This window comes from Mustela putorius, unplaced genomic scaffold, assembly GCF_011764305.1.
Source record: "Mustela putorius furo isolate JIRA1106 unplaced genomic scaffold, ASM1176430v1.1 tig00000929_pilon_pilon_pilon, whole genome shotgun sequence".
Taxonomy (NCBI): domain Eukaryota; kingdom Metazoa; phylum Chordata; class Mammalia; order Carnivora; family Mustelidae; genus Mustela; species Mustela putorius.
In genome coordinates this window covers 766,467-783,980 of record NW_025421520.1, presented here as the reverse complement: position 1 = coordinate 783,980, position 17,514 = coordinate 766,467, and the positions used below count along the sequence as shown (strand labels likewise).

General features: G+C 61.6%; 1 protein-coding gene across 1 annotated transcript in view; it reads right to left on the bottom strand.

Moving 5' to 3' along the window:
• The window catches only part of PTPRN2 (protein tyrosine phosphatase receptor type N2), a 612,016-nt gene that overhangs the window by 502,954 nt on the left and 91,548 nt on the right, over positions 1 to 17,514 (bottom strand). The window contains exon 2 of the mRNA XM_045086284.1: positions 2,043 to 2,156. Coding sequence (XP_044942219.1) covers positions 2,043 to 2,121 — 79 coding nt within the window. The 5' untranslated portion in view covers positions 2,122 to 2,156. The remainder of the gene's footprint in view (positions 1 to 2,042; positions 2,157 to 17,514) is intronic.

The window sequence follows — 17,514 nt, the reverse complement described above, 5'->3', positions numbered from 1 at the left end:
CTCTCTTCTGGCCGTCCGCACGCAGACCTGCGGTCTCTGCTAGGCCGACTGTGTGCCAGGGAACAAGGAATGAGGACTCCTCCAGGGCTTATCAAACACGGACTACGACGGACCCCAGTACCGGGGCACCCGGAGCCTCACTGTGCCCCGCCCGTCAGAAGGGGACCCGCTGTGCTCATCCTGTTGGACCCAAAGAGCAGGACGTCGTGCCCAGCCACATGTATGAGTAGGACGTTTGCACACCAAGGGCGGTCAGTGGCGGCCACGGATGCCGGCTGCAGACTCCCAAAGGCCCCAATGGGCAAGCAGACCCTCGGGATCTTGGAGCAAACACGTGACATCCTCTGCAGGTAACGACTCTCCTTTTAAGAAACTGCTCTGGGCCATGAATCCTTAGTGAAAAACGCAGCCCCCAACCCTGGTCCTGCGAGGTACCCGTGGCGTGGCTGCTGTGAGCCAGATGCCGGAGGGCCACGGGCATGTGGCAGAGCACACGTCGCTGCCCCTCTGCCCACTCACTGCCTCTGTGGCAGCTGCCCTGCTCCCCGGGGCCCCGCCCAGCCTCCCCTGCCTCTGGGGACTGTGCGTTCAGCTCCCTGGTGAGGGGCCACCTTCTGCAGGACACCTCATCACCAAGGTCAAGGCCACAGGAACAGTCACGGACTCCTGTCCAACCCTGTCCTTGACCTCTTACCTCACAGCCACAGTCCCTCCCCACGGCCCACGTGCAGACCCAGGCCCCAGACTGAGAGCAGCAGCCTGGCCGAGACGCTCTGTCATCTCCCCCAGCTGTGCGCGGCCGAGCCCCTGCAACGGACTGTGTACGTGGTCCCCCCGCTTCCCTGACTGAACCCTGGCACGGCTGGAGTCCCAGGGAGAAAGGGTGCCACCGCAAGTGACTGCAAGTGAATGAGTGAATTAATTCTGTCTTTCAAAACATTTTATTTGAGAGAGACAGAGAAAGACAGAGATGGAACACAGGCGGGGTGTGGGTGCAGAGGAGAAGCAGGCTTCCCACTGAGCAGGAAGCCCGATGCGGGGCTCGACCCCAGGACCCCAGGACCACGACCTGAGCTGAAGCCAACTGAGCCCCCAGATGCCCCTGAATCAGCCCAACCCCTTCCTGTAGAGCTTCCCGGTGTCCCGCGCAGCAGTGCACACTATGAGCGTTCCGAAGGAGGAACAGAGCGAGAAGCGTTTCCCAAACTGACGGGGCCACAGACGCTCCTTACGGAACCACGGAGAAGCCCTGTAGGATCTGATGGAGAAAGAATGTCGGGGCTCTCCTGGCCCCTCCCTCCCGGGCTGGGCCCCCAGCGGGGCCACTCAGGTGTTGACCCCGAGGCCTGCAGGTTCACTCCAGGAACATCACCCCGACCCTCCCCGACACCAGGGCACCGTGTGTGCGGATCGGCCTCAGTCCAGGCTCCAAGCACAGGAAGCAGCCCCCCCACCCCGGCAGGACGAACCAGATGAACACTCGGGAAGCTTCCCCTCCATTTAAAAAGTAGACACACACGATGAATCCCATATATGTCTAAATACCATATGTCTAAATTATGGTAATTTTTAGTTATCATCTCAGCAACCGTGTGAAGTAAACAGGTTACAACCGACTCCTGTGGCCAAACCATGGGACAGGAACTTGCACAATGACAGTATCTGGAGGCCAGCTGATGGCCTGGAGGCTGACCGGCCACTGGGCTACATGTGCTCAGGCCCCACAGCCGCCTGGGGCCCGCCGGCCACGCCGCACCCTGCCGGACTCCCTGAAGCCCGGACGTGGCTGTGCTCCTGCACACACAGCAGCAATCCACGGCCACGTCCAATGCACGAAGGAGACTCCCGCCAGGACCTTCCAGAAGCCAGCCCGCCTGCGCCCAGCCTGCTCCTCTCTCTGGCAAGCCTGGCAAACGCCGTCCTGTGCTACGTCCTCACGACCTGCGAGGCCCCAGCACTCCGTGCCTCACGGCCCCCACAAGTGTGCCCAGGCCCAGGACACGGTGGGGCCCGCGCCCGCCTACCTGTCCGAGACAGCCTACCTGTCCGCGACAGCTTCTGCAAGGTGGCCGTCAGGTGCTGCAGAGCTCCTGGCGACACCTCGTAGCGGTGTGTGTCCATCGCTGGAACCTTCTGGCACCTTCCAAACACTCCGTCTGCAGAAGAGGGGACAGGGAAGAGAGAGAATGGGACGTTCATTTTCAGGGAGAAGGTATTAGACCCACCCTCGCGAGACACTCTAACTACGCCGCACGCGGAGGCTTTGGAACGCGGCTGTAGAAAGTCATCACAACGCTCTCAGAATTCAGAGCAGTTGGAAAGTCACGGTTTATTTAAACTAAAGAGCATCACGGAAAACACAGCTGCAGAGGTCTGGAGAAGCGCCGTGAAGGCAGAGTCGTTCGCACTTTCTACTCCGCCCCGCGCTCCTTCCTCCCCTCTCCAGCTCTCACTTCTCCTGATTCCTGCCGCAGGCCTTCACCTCTGACGCGAAGCTTTGCTTCTGACAGTCCCGTGACCAAAAAATCAATATCGTTCAGGGCCAGTTTTCCAGATGAGAAACAGAACACCCAGGAAATATAAATACTAATTTGCAGAAGCCATGAGGACAGTGGCCGCGTCTGCCGCAGGGGTGCCGTGTGGGGGGACCGGGCAGCCCCGGGGACGGCGACGCGGCCAGTTTCGAGGGGAGCTTTCTGCAGCGTGGCCGAGGAGAGGGGTTCCCGGAGCGGGGGACAGTGGCGGGCGCCCGTCGTCCAGCTCTGTTGCCCGTTCGTCTAAAATGACGGGCTCTGCTCATGTTTTCAACCACACCTTCTAATTAATTTAGGCCCCAATTAGTCTTTATCTGGCAAACTGTTCACTTTGAAATAAGCTTCCTGTAGGGGGTTCAAACACCCAAATTACTGTCTTTTGTGCACACAAAAGACTAATTCAAGGGCCAGCGCGTCGTCCCCGGGGCGGCCATCTGCAGTTTCAGGCCCGGATCGGGGGAGACGCTTCTTCATTGTCCACGACGGTCTCACCGCACGAAGTGTCGCTGAAGAAAGCCATTCAAATGCAACAAGTTTAATTAGCAGAAACACATTTGCCCGATGCCAGGCTAACTCAGTAATTACTGGTCTGATACTACATATGGGCTTAAGACGGACGGTGCTGTGTGATCAGCAGAAAATCATCTTAAGTGTCGAAAGCACACCGTGAATTTGTATGGGCCTCTGCAAAGCTCCCAGAACCCGGGTAGGCGACCTGCACAGCTGCTCAGTGCTGCAGACAATGGCCATGGGGAGAAGTCAAGCCCTCTGCAGGCCACCTCCACCACACTGGTCCAGAGGGATTCCCGGCGGCAGTGCTCCTGGAGGGAGGGGCCCGTCCCCCTGCCGCCAGGAGACAGGCAATCTGCTCCACAAACACGGACAGTAAGCGTCCCTGGTCTTTTTATTTTGTGCAAAGAACTCCGTGCCTGTGCACGGGGTGTTTTGTGGCAGGGGCGGGGGGAGGGGCCAAGAGAAAAACCGAGAACTCTTTAGAGTGTCCTAGAACGTCCACTCCTCACAAATGGCGTATCTCGAAAGCAAACTCTCACCACGCAGGGACTAGAAGGAGCATTAAGTCGGTCCGACCCCACATTTTACGGACGAGCTTCGAGACCAAGGCCACAGGAGGAGAAGCCAGGTTCCCGACTCCCGCTGGAGCCCTCACCAGAGAACAGCCGACGTACGTCGCAACACCCCGAGTGAGCTCTTCCCTCCTGAAGCGCAGTGGCGTCCCTCTTCTAATCTGGTTTATGGGGCACACTGTCGTGAATACACTCTCGGAAAAATATTTATGGCATTTTCTTGAAATCCCTCTCTTACACATGCATTTAAAACACACATATACAACATAATACTTGTGCTTTTAAAATTAGTTTTAGCTGATAACTTGGTTTTAATGATTTGAAAGTCGAGACTAAACTACCCTGATTCTCTCCGCCCCCAGACTACCGTCTTGCCGATGAGGTGCCACATACTTTCCCCAGCTCTTTTAACCTTTATTTTTAAATAAACTTTTTAATTAATTTCTTAGAGAGAGAGAGTGCGTGCGTGCGTGAGCACAGGGAGGGCAGGGGGACAGGGAGCCTGACGTGGACCTCGAACTCATGACCCCGAGATCACAACCTGAGCCGGTAGCAGGAGTCGGACGCTCCACCGATGGAGCCCCCCGGTGCCCAAATCAATTTTTTTCTTTTTTAAAGCAGTTTTAGATTCACAGCAAAACTGGAGGGAGGGTGCGGAGCTTACCCTCCCACATGCAGACCCGCCCCACGGCCCGCAGACCCGCAGGGGGCACCTTTGCCACAAGTGTCAAGCCCACGCCAGTACATCGGGTCGCCCGAAGTCCGCAGCCGCTCGGGGCCGGGCCTGTGTCCGCCCGCAGGGTGACGTGCAGAGCAGCTTCCCTGTCCTGAAAACCCTCTGTGCTCCCCCATCCATCCGAGTACCCCACCCTGCGACCACCGACCCCTCTCCGTTCTCCACAGCTGTGTCTTCTCCAGAAAGTCCTGGAACTCTCTGGGTCCACTTTTACACACAGATTCTTTACAGGAGAGGACTGTGCAGACGCACGTGTGTAGGCGCGCCTGTGTGCACCGTTTTCACAAATGCATGTGTTTGTGTCCACGTGTCTGGTGTGTGCACACGTGTCTCTACATAAGTGCAGCATGTTTGTGCTGTGCACAGGTGACGTGCATGTCTGCATGTGTGTGGACACGCACTGACAGCCCCGACCACTGTTTAACCACCAAACTCATGCGAGAACCCAAGGGTACCACTCTTCCAACGTGGAGCATCCGTCCAGGAAACACGCGGCACCAGCACCGCAGAAGCCCGACTTCCGGACTCCTGCTGCATGTCAGCTGCTCGAGCTTTCTCTGTGTGTCTCTGGAGGACGGTGTGTGCGCTCACAGCTCACTGCTCACTACTTCCCGTCCCACACCCGCTGTGTGTCTGACTCCATCCCTGCCCCCAGGGCTCTGCCTTGCACCCCAACCTCAGGAAAGGCATGGCCCTGCCCTTAGGTCCCGCCAGCTGGACAGATGGAAGAGCCACAGGACACACATCTGGGCCACAGGAGGACACGTTCACTGACCACGCAGCGCTGTGATGCGGGCCGCAGAGGGACATCCCACAGACGGCGGGAAGGAGGAGCACCGGCCTCGGCCCACAAATGCATCAGGAAAGTGGCATCCACTAGGGCTCCGACACGTACGAACGGGGCTGCCTACACAGGGCTAGAAGCACATCCAGGCAGGGGAGCGGGCTCTGCGGAGGGCAGGAAGCACCCCATCCCCAGAGCTCGGGGGCCTAGGGACTGAGTGCCAGGACGTGAAGCATGCCAGGCAAAACCCAAGGGTGTAGGGGGTGTCAGCCTTCTTCCCAGGGACCGCGAGGCCCTTACCAGCTGTTCTGCATCCGGCCAGGAGCCACGAGCTGAAAGGGCTCCGTGTCCAGGGGAGGATGGTCCGGAAGGACGGCCACCCTGGAAACGAGAGCAGAACGGGTCTGCGGCCTTTCCAGAGGGGAACCCCTGGACGCCCCCGCTGCCCAGTGCCAGGAGCCCCTCAGGAGTCCCCTGGCACACAGAGGTTCTGGGGTTGGAGGGCATATTCAGAGAGATGGCCCAGAGAACGTGTGGCTTTCCGAGGCAGTGACGCAGCCGCCTTGCCGCCGGCTGGGAGGGGAGGAAAGGATGACCCAAGGGCCCCGGGGGGGACCGCGCCCTCCTCGGGGAGGTCGCCTCGCAGGCATCCACGGGCAGCGACCCCAGCGACCCCAGCGTCACGGCACAGACCGTACGTTCCCAAGTGTGCTGACCTCGGTGGAATTCTTAGGCTGTCCCCAAATCCCGAATTTCTGGATCGGTACTGCAGAAGCAGAGCAGACGACCGGGCCCCCATGGCTCCTGGAAACCAGAGAGCACACGGCTTTAAACACAGAAAACGGAGGGATGTTTGTGGTCCTGAGAAAGACGATCTCCACCGGGCAATCACCACTAGCCGGCAGCTGGTTTCTTCCATTAGAAAGAGAAGCCTGGATAATTTTTTTGCTGGATTTCCAGAAGAACGTGAGAAAGAGCCTGTTTATTGTCTGTGTGTTGGCTGTAACCAGCGATCCCTGAAGCGTTACTCCCGCGGGCAGAAGTCATTTTGACTCATAAACGTCACTGTCCCCTCATGACTGCTGGAGGCCAGCAGCAATGCCCTCCTCCTGGACCCCTTCTCCCTGGCTCTGTGGGGCCGTGCGTGGCCCCAGGCTGCGCGGCATACACGTGAGCGCACACGCACACGCACGTGCACACGCCTCTCCACGTCCTCTGGCACAGACACCGTCCTCTCACCTCAGGGCCCCGCGGGCTCCTGGACGGCAGGTGTCGGCTCCGCCTCTTAGACCCCCACGTCGACACCCACTCGGCACCCACCGTGGCTCAGTAAATACTTGTGACTCACCGGCATTTTTCCATTTGCCTGAAGAAAAGCTGTGATGCCCACAGAAACTTCTAACACCGTTAGCTAGCATCACACGGTTTGGAAGTCTTCGACTCCCAGCAAACGACCTCGCTGAAGGCCCAGGGATCGCCGAGACCAAACCCATGGGGCTCGTGGCAGGGCCGGCGAAGGAGGGGCACGCACCCCTGCACTCTCTGAGCACACACCGTGCCGCCTCTTCCTTCCTCGGGGCTCGGGCACTGGCCCTCCTCTGCAGAGCCGCTCTCGGCCTCACACGTGCAGGAAGAGGCCCGAGTGGACCCCTGCTCTGGGAAAGGGACTCTGTGCTCGGAGACACCAGCCTTCCCTCGTGGGATGCTGTTGTTTCGGGGACTGCTGAGTGCCAGGCCTCCCGGGGGACGGCCCGAACCAGCGGGTCAGACTACCAGGCAGCCACGGGCCTTAAGAGGTTGGTTTAAGTCTCTCCAGGAGAAACCATTTCTGTTCAGTCTACCTCATGCAACTCGCCTCAGACCTGCATTAAAGGACATCTTTTGGGGGGTGGGGACGGCCTGGGTGGCCCAGTTGTTTCCAAAAAAAAGAAAGGAAAAGCCTATGGAGGCAAATTGTTCACCTACTGAGCAACACCCTGCAGTGTCATCAGCATCTCTCCCAAAAAGACCACCCAGGGGAGGGACCCCCAGACCCCGGGGCCAGGACCGACCACCTTCTACCTTCCAGCGCCCTCTCTGCGGGTCACGGGGCAGCCGTCATCACACGATGCATCTTTGTTGTGCGGCTCGGGTGATATTTTTTTCAAGGAATTAACCACGTTCTTTGCACCCATTTTACTTCTCTCTCCTTCTTTTTCTAATGTCTTTGCTTTTTTTTTTTTTTAAGATTTTATTTATGTATTTGACAGACAACAAGAGAGCTCAAGCAGGGGCACAGCAGAGGGAGGGAGAAGCAGCTCCCACCGAGCAGGGAGCCCAAAGCTGGGCTCGACCCAGGGACCCTGGGATCACAACCCGAGCCAAAGGCAGACGCTTAACTCACTGAGCCTGTTGGTTTCTATTTCTCATACATTTCTTCAGTGTTTCTTCAGGAAGAAATAATGAGACCAGGTAATTCACAAACACAATGTAATCACACTACTTAGGTGTTCGGGGCGGGATGATTAGTTTAGGGCACATTTAGAAATGACTGCAGCGTAGGTACCTGTTCTAGAACGTGCAGAAGTAGTTTATCGTGTAAGTAACAAGCACGTGTAAACGTATTAACTTGCTCTCTGGAAACCTTCGGAACGATGACTGGATTTTGGAATAAGAAGGGACAGGCAGAAAAGGTGTCACGATCATAAAGTCTTTGCAAACGAGGGTGAACCAGGGATGGTTTTCAAGTAATTACGGGGCAAGGGCGCCGGGGTGGCTTCCGGCTCCTGGTCTCCGCTCGGGTCTTACCTCAGGATCCTGCGGTCAAGCCCCCTGTTGGGCTCCACGCTGGGTGTGCAGCTGCCGGAAAGAACTGAGACTGGGGGGAGAGAAACGGAACCCCCGTCTCCCGTCCGCAGAATTCCTTGCAGAAGTAAAGACAAGACCTCTCGCGAGGCCTAATGCAGGGACTGGCCTTGCTTCGCAGAAACAAAGGCCTGCGTCGTGCATGAAGGTTCTCAAAATCCTGCATCCCGTAGACACCAGATGCAGTCATTCCCCTGGGGAAGCGGCCAGCCACCCCGTGGGACAAAAGGAACAGCGTCCGTCGGAAACAGCTCCGGGAGCGCACGGGGCAGCCCGGGAAGTAAGAAGGGGTCTGCCCACGGGGCCTCTGGGGACATCCCAGGAATCTAACTCCGGGCTCAGAAACAGCACACGGGCTGAGAGAAAGGAATCACTTGACCCCGTGGCTGCACCTGTGGTCTGAGCTCGCGTCAGCCGCCCTCCAGGAAGCACTCGCGGCCCCACCCCGTCCACATTCAGCTTGGAACCTCGGCGGCCGCGAGGCTGGAGGGCAACAGCGACCCCTCGTGGCCGCCTCCCTGCATCACTGGATCCTCCTCGGGGACAGGCGGCCAGGGCTCCCGGGAAGCCGGGCGGGCCAGACACAGCACCGACCAGCCGGGTGGCCCCATGCGCTGGCTGGACCCTAGCTGAGAGATGCTGGTGGTTCTCCCTGCGAGGCAGGCAGAGTACAGGACACGCACACGTGCATGGGTGCACACAAGCTCATACGTGTGTACACACACGTGCACACACCCACAGAGGCTCACGTGCTTGCACACTCACAAGGTGCACACACTCCTATTCCCATCTATGTACACGCATGCAGGGTTCGCCACCAGGCCGAGGGACCCCCTCATCTGCAGACAGACACCCGAGCCCAACCTGCAGGCCAGCTTCAGGCCAGCTGGAAGACCCGTCACCAGTGTCCTGCTGTTCCCCCGTCCTTCTCCCCTCTCCGGGGGGAAGCTGCCTTCCCCACTGTGCTGCCCAAGGCACCCACAAGGCCTCGCACACTATGGCCACCTAGGAGAGACCCACTTCAGGAGACCCCGGGGCACCTCTGTGCAGAGCGTGGCCAGGGGCCGGCACAGATGTAAGCTGTCCAGACGCGGCAAGTTTGCTTCGGTCCTCGGGCTCAGGAGTCAATGATGTCCTGCCGCCCCTTGTGTGATACTGGGGATCGACGTCTCCCATCCCCCAAGGGGCACGAGGAGGTCTGGGAAGGTAAATGTGGCTCCTAAGCCCCAGGCCAGGCGTCAGGCTGGAGAGTGGGCGTCAGGTGCTACCGTGCAGGGCAAAGGCGCAGGCGGCAGGAAGTCCGTCCTTGCTCACGGAGGGCTCACACTCTGGCCACTTCTCTAAGTCTCCTCCACACACTGACTCTAAGCCATGTCCCACTCCCACGAAGCTGTTAGCAGGGAGAGCCCCTTCCCGTTTACACCACCTGGAAACCGAGGCACAGAGAGGGTCAGGGGCTTGCCCAAGGTCTCCAACTCACCACCGTGCGTGGAGATGCCCGGGACCCCTGCCCAGGACCTTCCAGAACCGTCCACTTCAGCCCTGGCCACGATCACCCTGAGCATCAGCCTTCCTTTCCGAACACGTGTCCCCACGTTTGACACAGAAAACGTGGCCATCCTCGTCAAGCCACAGCAAGGGGATGTCTTGTTCCGAAACCAATTCCACAATCCCCTTGGCCTCGTGTCTGTCCACTCCCAGAACAAGAGCCGACGTGTTTACATACAGCTACCCCGCGCCCACACCATTCCGACACTGTGGGCTCAGTCGAGCCTGGCACCATTCTCGGGGGTCCGAAGGGTCACGGTCTCCTCTCCCCATTGGGAACACTAGGGCCCAGAGAGGCTGAGGGACTGGCTAAGGGCACACATAGGAGGCAGGCTGGCGCACACTCATTATTGCTAACACGACGTCTCTCTGGTGCTGCTGCGACAGCCGGCTCCTGGCCAGGGTGGGAAGCAAGACCGGATACCTCGTCATCTTGATCGCCGAAGCCCACATCAGGAAAAGGTAAACCACGGACGACGTGAGGAGGAGAAGGACCAGCACGTGGCTGTCTTGAGCCAACTGATACCAGCAACAGTTTTGAGTGGACTTCTGCACGCGACAAGTCACCCGTGACCAGGTGGGCCAGGGCCCTTCCCAAGATCATCCCACCCCTGCAGTGGGCCCGAGGTTGGCGCCCACGTGCCCCCCAGAGCTCCTTCTGGCACCTGGAGCCCACACGCACGACGGGGCTGGGTGTGAGCAGGAGACCCCGAGCTGCTGTGGCAGCTGTGAGCCCCCTGATGAAACGGTGACCCACAGCCCACACGGGGGCCGGCCCTGCAGAAGTCAGGCCGGGCCTGCTTGCTCAGACAGCTGGGCCAACCCATGCACGGCCTGGACACGCCCAGCTGCGCTCCAGGCTGAGAACAGGCGAGGGATGGGCACTCTGCGTGCTCCGCTGCCTTCAGCTTTCCCAGTGAGATCCCCTCCGGACGGCGGCCACGCGTCACAAACCTAACCCTAACCCTAACCCCTCAGTGAGAACCAAGAGCTATGAGGGACCCCAGAGTTTAAGAAACGAACCATCTAGGCCAAATACCCAGATAGACGTGACTTTCCTTTAAAAAGCAAACACGGGGCGCCTGGGTGGCCCCATCGGCTGACCATCCGACTCCTGGTTTCGGGTCGGGTCATGATCTCGTGGGTTACGGGCTCCTGCTCAGCGGAGAGTCAGTGGGACCCTCTCCCTCTGCCCCTCCCCCAACTCGCACACATGTGTGTTTTCCCTCCAAAATACATGAATGAATCTTAAAAAAATAAAAGTAAAAACAACATTAAAGAACCGGCGTCTCTTGTGCACTGTCGTGGGAAAGGACAGCAGCTCCTAACAGAAGAAACCCAGAACGACCACACGAACTGGCGGCTCCGCCACCGAGTTCACGCTCAGAAGTAAGAGCAGGGACTGAGTTCCTCCCACCACAGCACGATTCAGAGCCGCCAAGAGCTGGAGACAACCCAAATGTCCCACCAACAGACGAAAGAAAAATCAAACGTGGTCCGTCCACAAAAGGGGGTGTTGTTCCTCGGGCTGCGAGAGGAGGAAATCCTGGCACCTGCTCCCCGTGAGCGTGGAGCGTGTCGCGCCGGGTGAGACAGGCCGGCCCAAGAGGAGGGTTGCTGTGTGAGCGCGGCCACGAGGGGCCTGGAGGAGTGAGACTCACAGACGGAGAGTGGAGAGACCTGGGGAGGGGGAGGGGGTTCGTGTTCAATGAGGACCGAGTGTCAGCTTTGTGGGGGGAAGGGGGTCTGCCGAGGAAGGGGGGTGACGGCTACACGCGGTGGGAATGACCTTAGCGACGCAGAATCGTGCCTTTAAAAAGGGGTAACGTCGTAAATTTAAGTTACAAGTATTTCCGCACAATTTAAAAATTTAACAAAAAGCCAATCAGAATAAAAGAGTAGAACAAAGCAGCCCCCTCTTGGAGAGGATGGAGCATGTGCTTAATAGACGTCACTGTGTCCGCCGCCAGGGCCACCCCCGCTGGGAGCGGGCGAGGAGACGTGTGCAGTCCAGGACCAGCCACGGCAGCTGTGGGCCCAGCCACAAGCGGGGCCGGCCGACAGGTTTTCACGGACACACGTGCACTTCCAGTCGCCAGGATGAGCTCACACTTTGATCAGCTCAGACCGGCGAGCACACATTTGGCGCCTACCTTGTCCAGAAGCGAGGTCCAGCCTTTTGAGTTCAGAAACACCAGCCCCTCGCATCTGATGAGACACGTGTGAGCCTCGAGATGACACCAGGACCTGCGTGCCTGGAAGCCAAGGTCCAGAGACGGGCCTGGTTTGCTGGGGAAAGTCAGGGCCGATCAGGGAGGGCTTTCTGGAAGAGGCGAGGCCAGAGGGCTGGAGGACTGCCGCCCCCGGGGGTGGTGGACAGGCCTTGATCTCCTGACTGCTCCTCCGCACGGCGTGGGAGACGCCTCCCGCCGGGACGGGGCTGGCATCTGGCAGCCACAAGACCGTCCGAACGCCTCAAGTCCCCGAGAGCCTGGGGGTGCCGCTTGGCTACAGGGACTGGGAACTCAGCAGGGGAGCCATGGCCCCAGTCACGGTGAGGGAAGGCCGCTTCCTGTGCACCCCGTGGCAAGGCCCTCCCTCGTCAAAATGGTCACCCGTCACGTTGTCAAAGAGCCGACGCTTTGCATCTGGGCTCTGAGCACGAATGCCACACGTGCAACCCGAGGCGAGAAGCTCCTCAGAGAGCTGGTGGCAAGGTCACGCCGGGGCCAGAAGCGCATCCACACGTGGGAAACCGGACCGGCGTGGCTCCAGGACAAGCCGAGGTAAAGACCGGAGAGGTCCGGGGGGACCGGCCCCCGGAGCGGGGCGGAGGCTGCGGCGTCTCCCTCCTCCCGCAGCTTCAGGGCCGCGACGCGCACGGAGCAGACGCCGGCGGCATCGGGAAGGCCGGAGAGTGTGAAACGCCAGCGACCCGGCCTCCTCTGACGAGACGCCCCAGGCCCGCTCCGTGCCAGGGTCTGGCCGGGCTCGTCCCCCGCGCGCCCTCTCCGTTCGCCGTCTCGGGGCAGCCGGACGCCGGCCGCGAGGCGCCCACGGGACACGCCGTCTCCCAGGCCGGGGGGCTCAGCTCTCGGGCCTCGGACGGGCTGTGCCTCACCCGCTCCCGTCCGCTGCCGAAAGTCACGGGAAAGCGCCGGACCCTGTCCACCAAGGAGCCGGTGTCCTGGGCCTCCCTGCCGGTGCCCGAACGGTGCGGCTCCCGGGACGGCCCGGACGCAGGGAGGCCGACGGCAGACGCGGACTTCCCTCAGCTCCACGGTGCGCCTACCTGCGGCCTCTTCCCGGCCACGAGGCCGCCGGCGCCTGTCGCCGGTGCGAACGGCGGGACATGGGCCTGCAAACCGCTCCGAGAACCACCAGGCCACCGGGGAACCAGCCTCCAGAGCGACGTGGATCTCGGGGAGGGGTGCGCACGACCCCACCACGTCCGTTTCCGGCGCTTCCCAGTCAGGCCCGGGAGGCCCGCGGACGGCCCCGGCGGAAGGCCCCGTGCGGGGAAGAGCAGGTGCGTGGCTCCCCCCGGGGCTGCTCCCCCGCACCCGTGTGGCAGAGCGCGTCTCCCGGGACCCCACCGCCGGCGTCGCGGCGCGGACTTCCGGAGCGGCCGGCGTCGCGGCGCGGACTTCCGGAGCGGCCGGCGTCGCGGCGCGGACTTCCGGAGCGGCCGGCGTCGCGGCGCGGACTTCCGGAGCCGCCGGCGTCGCGGCGCGGACTTCCGGAGCGGCCGGCGTCGCGGCGCGGACTTCCGGAGCGGCCGGCGTCGCGGCGCGGACTTCCGGAGCGGCCGGCGTCGCGGCGCGGACTTCCGGAGCCGGCCGGCGTCGCGGCGCGGACTTCCGGAGCGGCCGGCGTCGCGGCGCGGACTTCCGGAGCGGCCGGCGTCGCGGCGCGGACTTCCGGAGCGGCCGGCGTCGCGGCGCGGACTTCCGGAGCGGCCGGCGTCGCGGCGCGGACTTCCGGAGCCGCCGGCGTCGCGGCGCGGACTTCCGGAGCGGCCGGCGTCGCGGCGCGGACTTCCGGAGCGGCCGGCGTCGCGGCGCGGACTTCCGGAGCCGCCGGCGTCGCGGCGCGGACTTCCGGAGCGGCCGGCGTCGCGGCGCGGACTTCCGGAGCCGCCGGCGCAGCCCCGGAGCCTTCTGCTCCCGCAGGTGATTACGGAAAACCGGGGCGGGATGAGGTCTACGCCACGCCGCCGTCCGCACCTCGGCCTGTTCCCGTCTCGCTGACCTCTGACCCCTGCAGGGCCGGAAGGTCTGGAATAGAAAGTTCTGGGCCTCAGAACGCTCCAGGGAGGGGTGGCGGCGGGACGGGGCTGGTAGCGCCGAGCACAACGTCGATCCGATCCGCAGAAAGGACGCCCGTGCGGCCTTGTGAGGCTCGGCCCTCCTGCGAAGAGAACCCGCCCCGGAACGTCGGCGGCAGGAAGGAGCGCGCAGGCCCACGGCCCGGAACAGCCGCCGACCTGCGCCACCAGCGCGGCTCTGCCGCCGCCTGCTCGGCTCCTAAACGGACCGACCCTCCCGGCTCTCATCCCACAGCCCCCGAGGGCAGGTCAACCTCTTGCTGCGCGACTTTAGAGAAAAGCAGGGGTCTGCTGAGAGCTGACGAGAACGGAGGTGCGTATTTTAGTCAGGCCCTTGCGCCTTAGGGACAAGAAAACGGAGGACCTGAGGGACGGGGGCTGCCAGGGGTCACCCCGGTCCCTCCACCCCCCAAGACTCCGCCAGCCGCCCCCTCCTCGCCCTGGCCCTGCTCAGACACGTGAGCAGCCGCAGTGTTCCTTCGGCAGGAAATGTAAGGTCAGAGTCGGAAGATGACACGCTGGGCCGTGCAGACGGTCTTGAAGACACGGTGACGCCCTGCCCGTGTGGGGTACGAGCTGAACCACAGGTTCTACCTAGAGGACATGCTTGCGCACCCACTAGCCCCGCTGTCCCCGGGGGCCCTCTGAGCACCGTGAGTAACAGCAGGGCCACTGAGGCGGGCCGGCCTTGTCACCCGTCTGCTGGGCCCCCTCCAGCGAACTGCTTTTCTCCCTGGCCCCAGGTCCCTGCAAGGCAGCAGTCGAATGAGAGCTTTCCTAAGATCCTTTCTTCTAGCTCAAATGCTCTCTCTGTAGAAAACACGCCGGGCACAAGCAGGACGGGCCAGATCCAGAGCAACGGCCAGTGTTCACCTCATGCCAGGCAAGGCCCCGCTGCCTACACGGTGCCTGTCCGTCCCCTCGTGCCCGCGCAGAGCCAAGCAGAGGCAGCTGCTGTGCTCCCCAGGGCCGGCGGTCAGCACCGTGCTGCAGCCACAGCGCAGACCGTCTGGGCCCGTCGCTCCGCAGCTCACTCCCACAGCCCCGAGTGCCTTCCGGAGCCTGGACCGAGCCTCTCTGATCTTCGGGGGTTGGCGTTGTTTTGTTTGCTTATGTCTGAAAAGAACAGACGGGAATGATCTGAACACCTCGTCCAGCTGGTAGGGAGACGCACTCCCCAAGCTGCGGGGCCGTGAGGAGTTTCATCGACACGAATGGGTGTTTACTGAGAGCCGGACTTGGGGAAAGACAGACAAAGCAAACCCCAAACCACCGAGGTGAACCCCGTTTGCAGGCCTTTGCTGCCAGCGGGCAGTGTTCCCACTTGGGTGACTCTGCCGTGGCAACAAGAGCCCGTTCTGGTTTCCTGCCCGGGATCCAAGCTGGATGGACACAGTAGCTCGGCTCCCACGACATCAGCCATGTTCTTCTCCTGGAGGCGACTGGGGGGGGGGGGGGACCCGGCCACCACCGTGAATGAGCTGAGTGAGCTCCTTGCTCCATTCAGGGGAGGGATGGCCGGCCCTGACCTCCAGGTGCTAGCCACACCCGAGCGTCCCCAGGAGGTCCAGGCTCACCCGGGCAGGGCCCTGGCTGGGGCGGGAGACCCCCCACCCCCACCCCACCGAGGCTGGCCCAAGGGTGCTCGGCGGCCCTCACTGTCGAGAGCTCAGATCCCACCCAAATCTCCAGGGCTGTCGTGTTCCTGTGGCCTGCTGTGGGTCCAAAGATAAGCCGCGGGGAAGGGAAAAGGCGGTTTATCTGCGGCAGCTAATCTCCCCATCAGCAGCCTCTGCTCCAGCCCGTTGCCGAGTAACCGAGGCCGCTCCTCTTATCAGCCCGGAACGGTCCACAGACTATTCAGACGAGAACAGAAAGGCCTGGCAGTGAGAGCCGTACGCAGCTCCGACGAAAATGGCACATTATGTGGGATGAGGAAAAAGGGAATGTGTTAGCCCTCGTCTTATCTGGGCGGTGACAGTTACTCAAACCCCCGTCCATCACGCGCCTCTGCACCCATTCTTACTCCGGCAACTGGAGAGCTGCTGCCCACGTCCCGCCGCGGGGGGCGGGGTGGGGGGACGAGAGGCGGGCGGGAGAGAGAGCCGGGGCACCTGCTCATCAGCCCGCCTGCCGGTGCGGGCCCCGTCCTCCCCCTTCTTCTCTGCCCCTGCCCCTGCCCCAGCCCCTCCACCCCCACAAGCTTGAGGGGCTCCTCGGAATGAAGGCCCCACCTTCTGAATTATCCAAACCTGCGACCCCAGCCCAGGGCGGACACGGCGGAGTCCACAGCAGGCTGGGCACACCCAGAGCCTGGAGGCTCCGTGACCTGCAGGGCCTGCTCCCAGCATGAGCCTCTGAAGAATGTCCCCAACCGCTCGTCAACAAACCCAACACCCTCCCGCCCCCTCATGCCCAGCTCTGCTCTCAAGCTGGCAGGAAGGGAAGCCCCAGGGCCTGAGAGGGCTGGTGAAGTGCAAGAAGCAGCTCAGGTCCTGGGGGAAAGTAGAGGTGCCTCTTCCCTCAACACGGCCGAGGCGGCCACCAGCCTGCCCACCGGAGCAGCCCCTGGCCTGAGCCCCGCATCAGAGACCTGCCGCCGGGCCCACAGGGAGCCTAGTCTTCTGCCAGTGCTGGTCAGAGGGCGGGGATGCACGCGCGGGCCACCCCCGTCCCCCCCAAACCCATCGTGGCCTGAGAGCCACGTGCTCTCAGGGGTCAGCAGCCGCCACACATGCTTGGAACGGCCTCTGTGACCCAGAGACCCCTGTGTGCCTGCCAGCACCAAGGAAACACAGCCCACTGAGTCCAGGAGACGCGGGAGCACTCCCCTGACCACTAACATGCGGGGCCTGGAGCTCCCCCATCTCCTCGGCGCCGCGTGAACCCCCCGGGGGCAGAGAGGGCAGCGGGTGTGTGGAAGACCCCACCACACCCCTGAACCTCCTCCACGTCCCCACCAGCTCCATGGCCAGCACTTCTGCGGGCCTGTCCTTCCCCGGGATGCCATCTAGGCAGCCCTGCTCTCCTTCCCCTGTCGCAAGGTTATTTGTTGGGAAAATGGAAATTGCAGAGAGATCGTCCAGAGATGGGAAGTTAGAAGTTTTAGTATTCAAAACAGTAACTTATTTAATAGGAAAGTCCATTCTGTACAAAGTACATTTCTGCATTTAAAATAAATTTTAACTACGAGGGAAAGATACCGCTCTCTGGCATCTACATGGTTTTCAGCTGCCCCTGGGATGACCACCACACCCGGGGCCCCGAGCCATCCCTCTCAGTCTGTGCCGGCCGGGAACGCGGTGGGCTCTGCACGGCCCTCTCACAAGACTCACTCTCCGGTCACCGGACCTCAGCATCACCTGCTCTCCCTGCGCCCAGTGAGCCCTGCGTCCTGGAATCATCCAGCTGTCCTCCCCCGTAGGGAAGGGTGGGTCCCACGCACCACAATGACTGGCCAGTGGAAATGACTGAACAGGAACTCACCAAATCAAAAGCAGGAGTGGGAAGAAATGCTTACAACCCATGCTCACCACCGCGGCGTTCACAGCGGCCCGGAAACAAGCAAGCGGCCGTCAGCGGCCGGATGCAGAAGCGACGTGTGGCGAAGACGTACGACAGTGTCCTTTGGCCTCGCAAAGGAGGGCAGTCCTGCC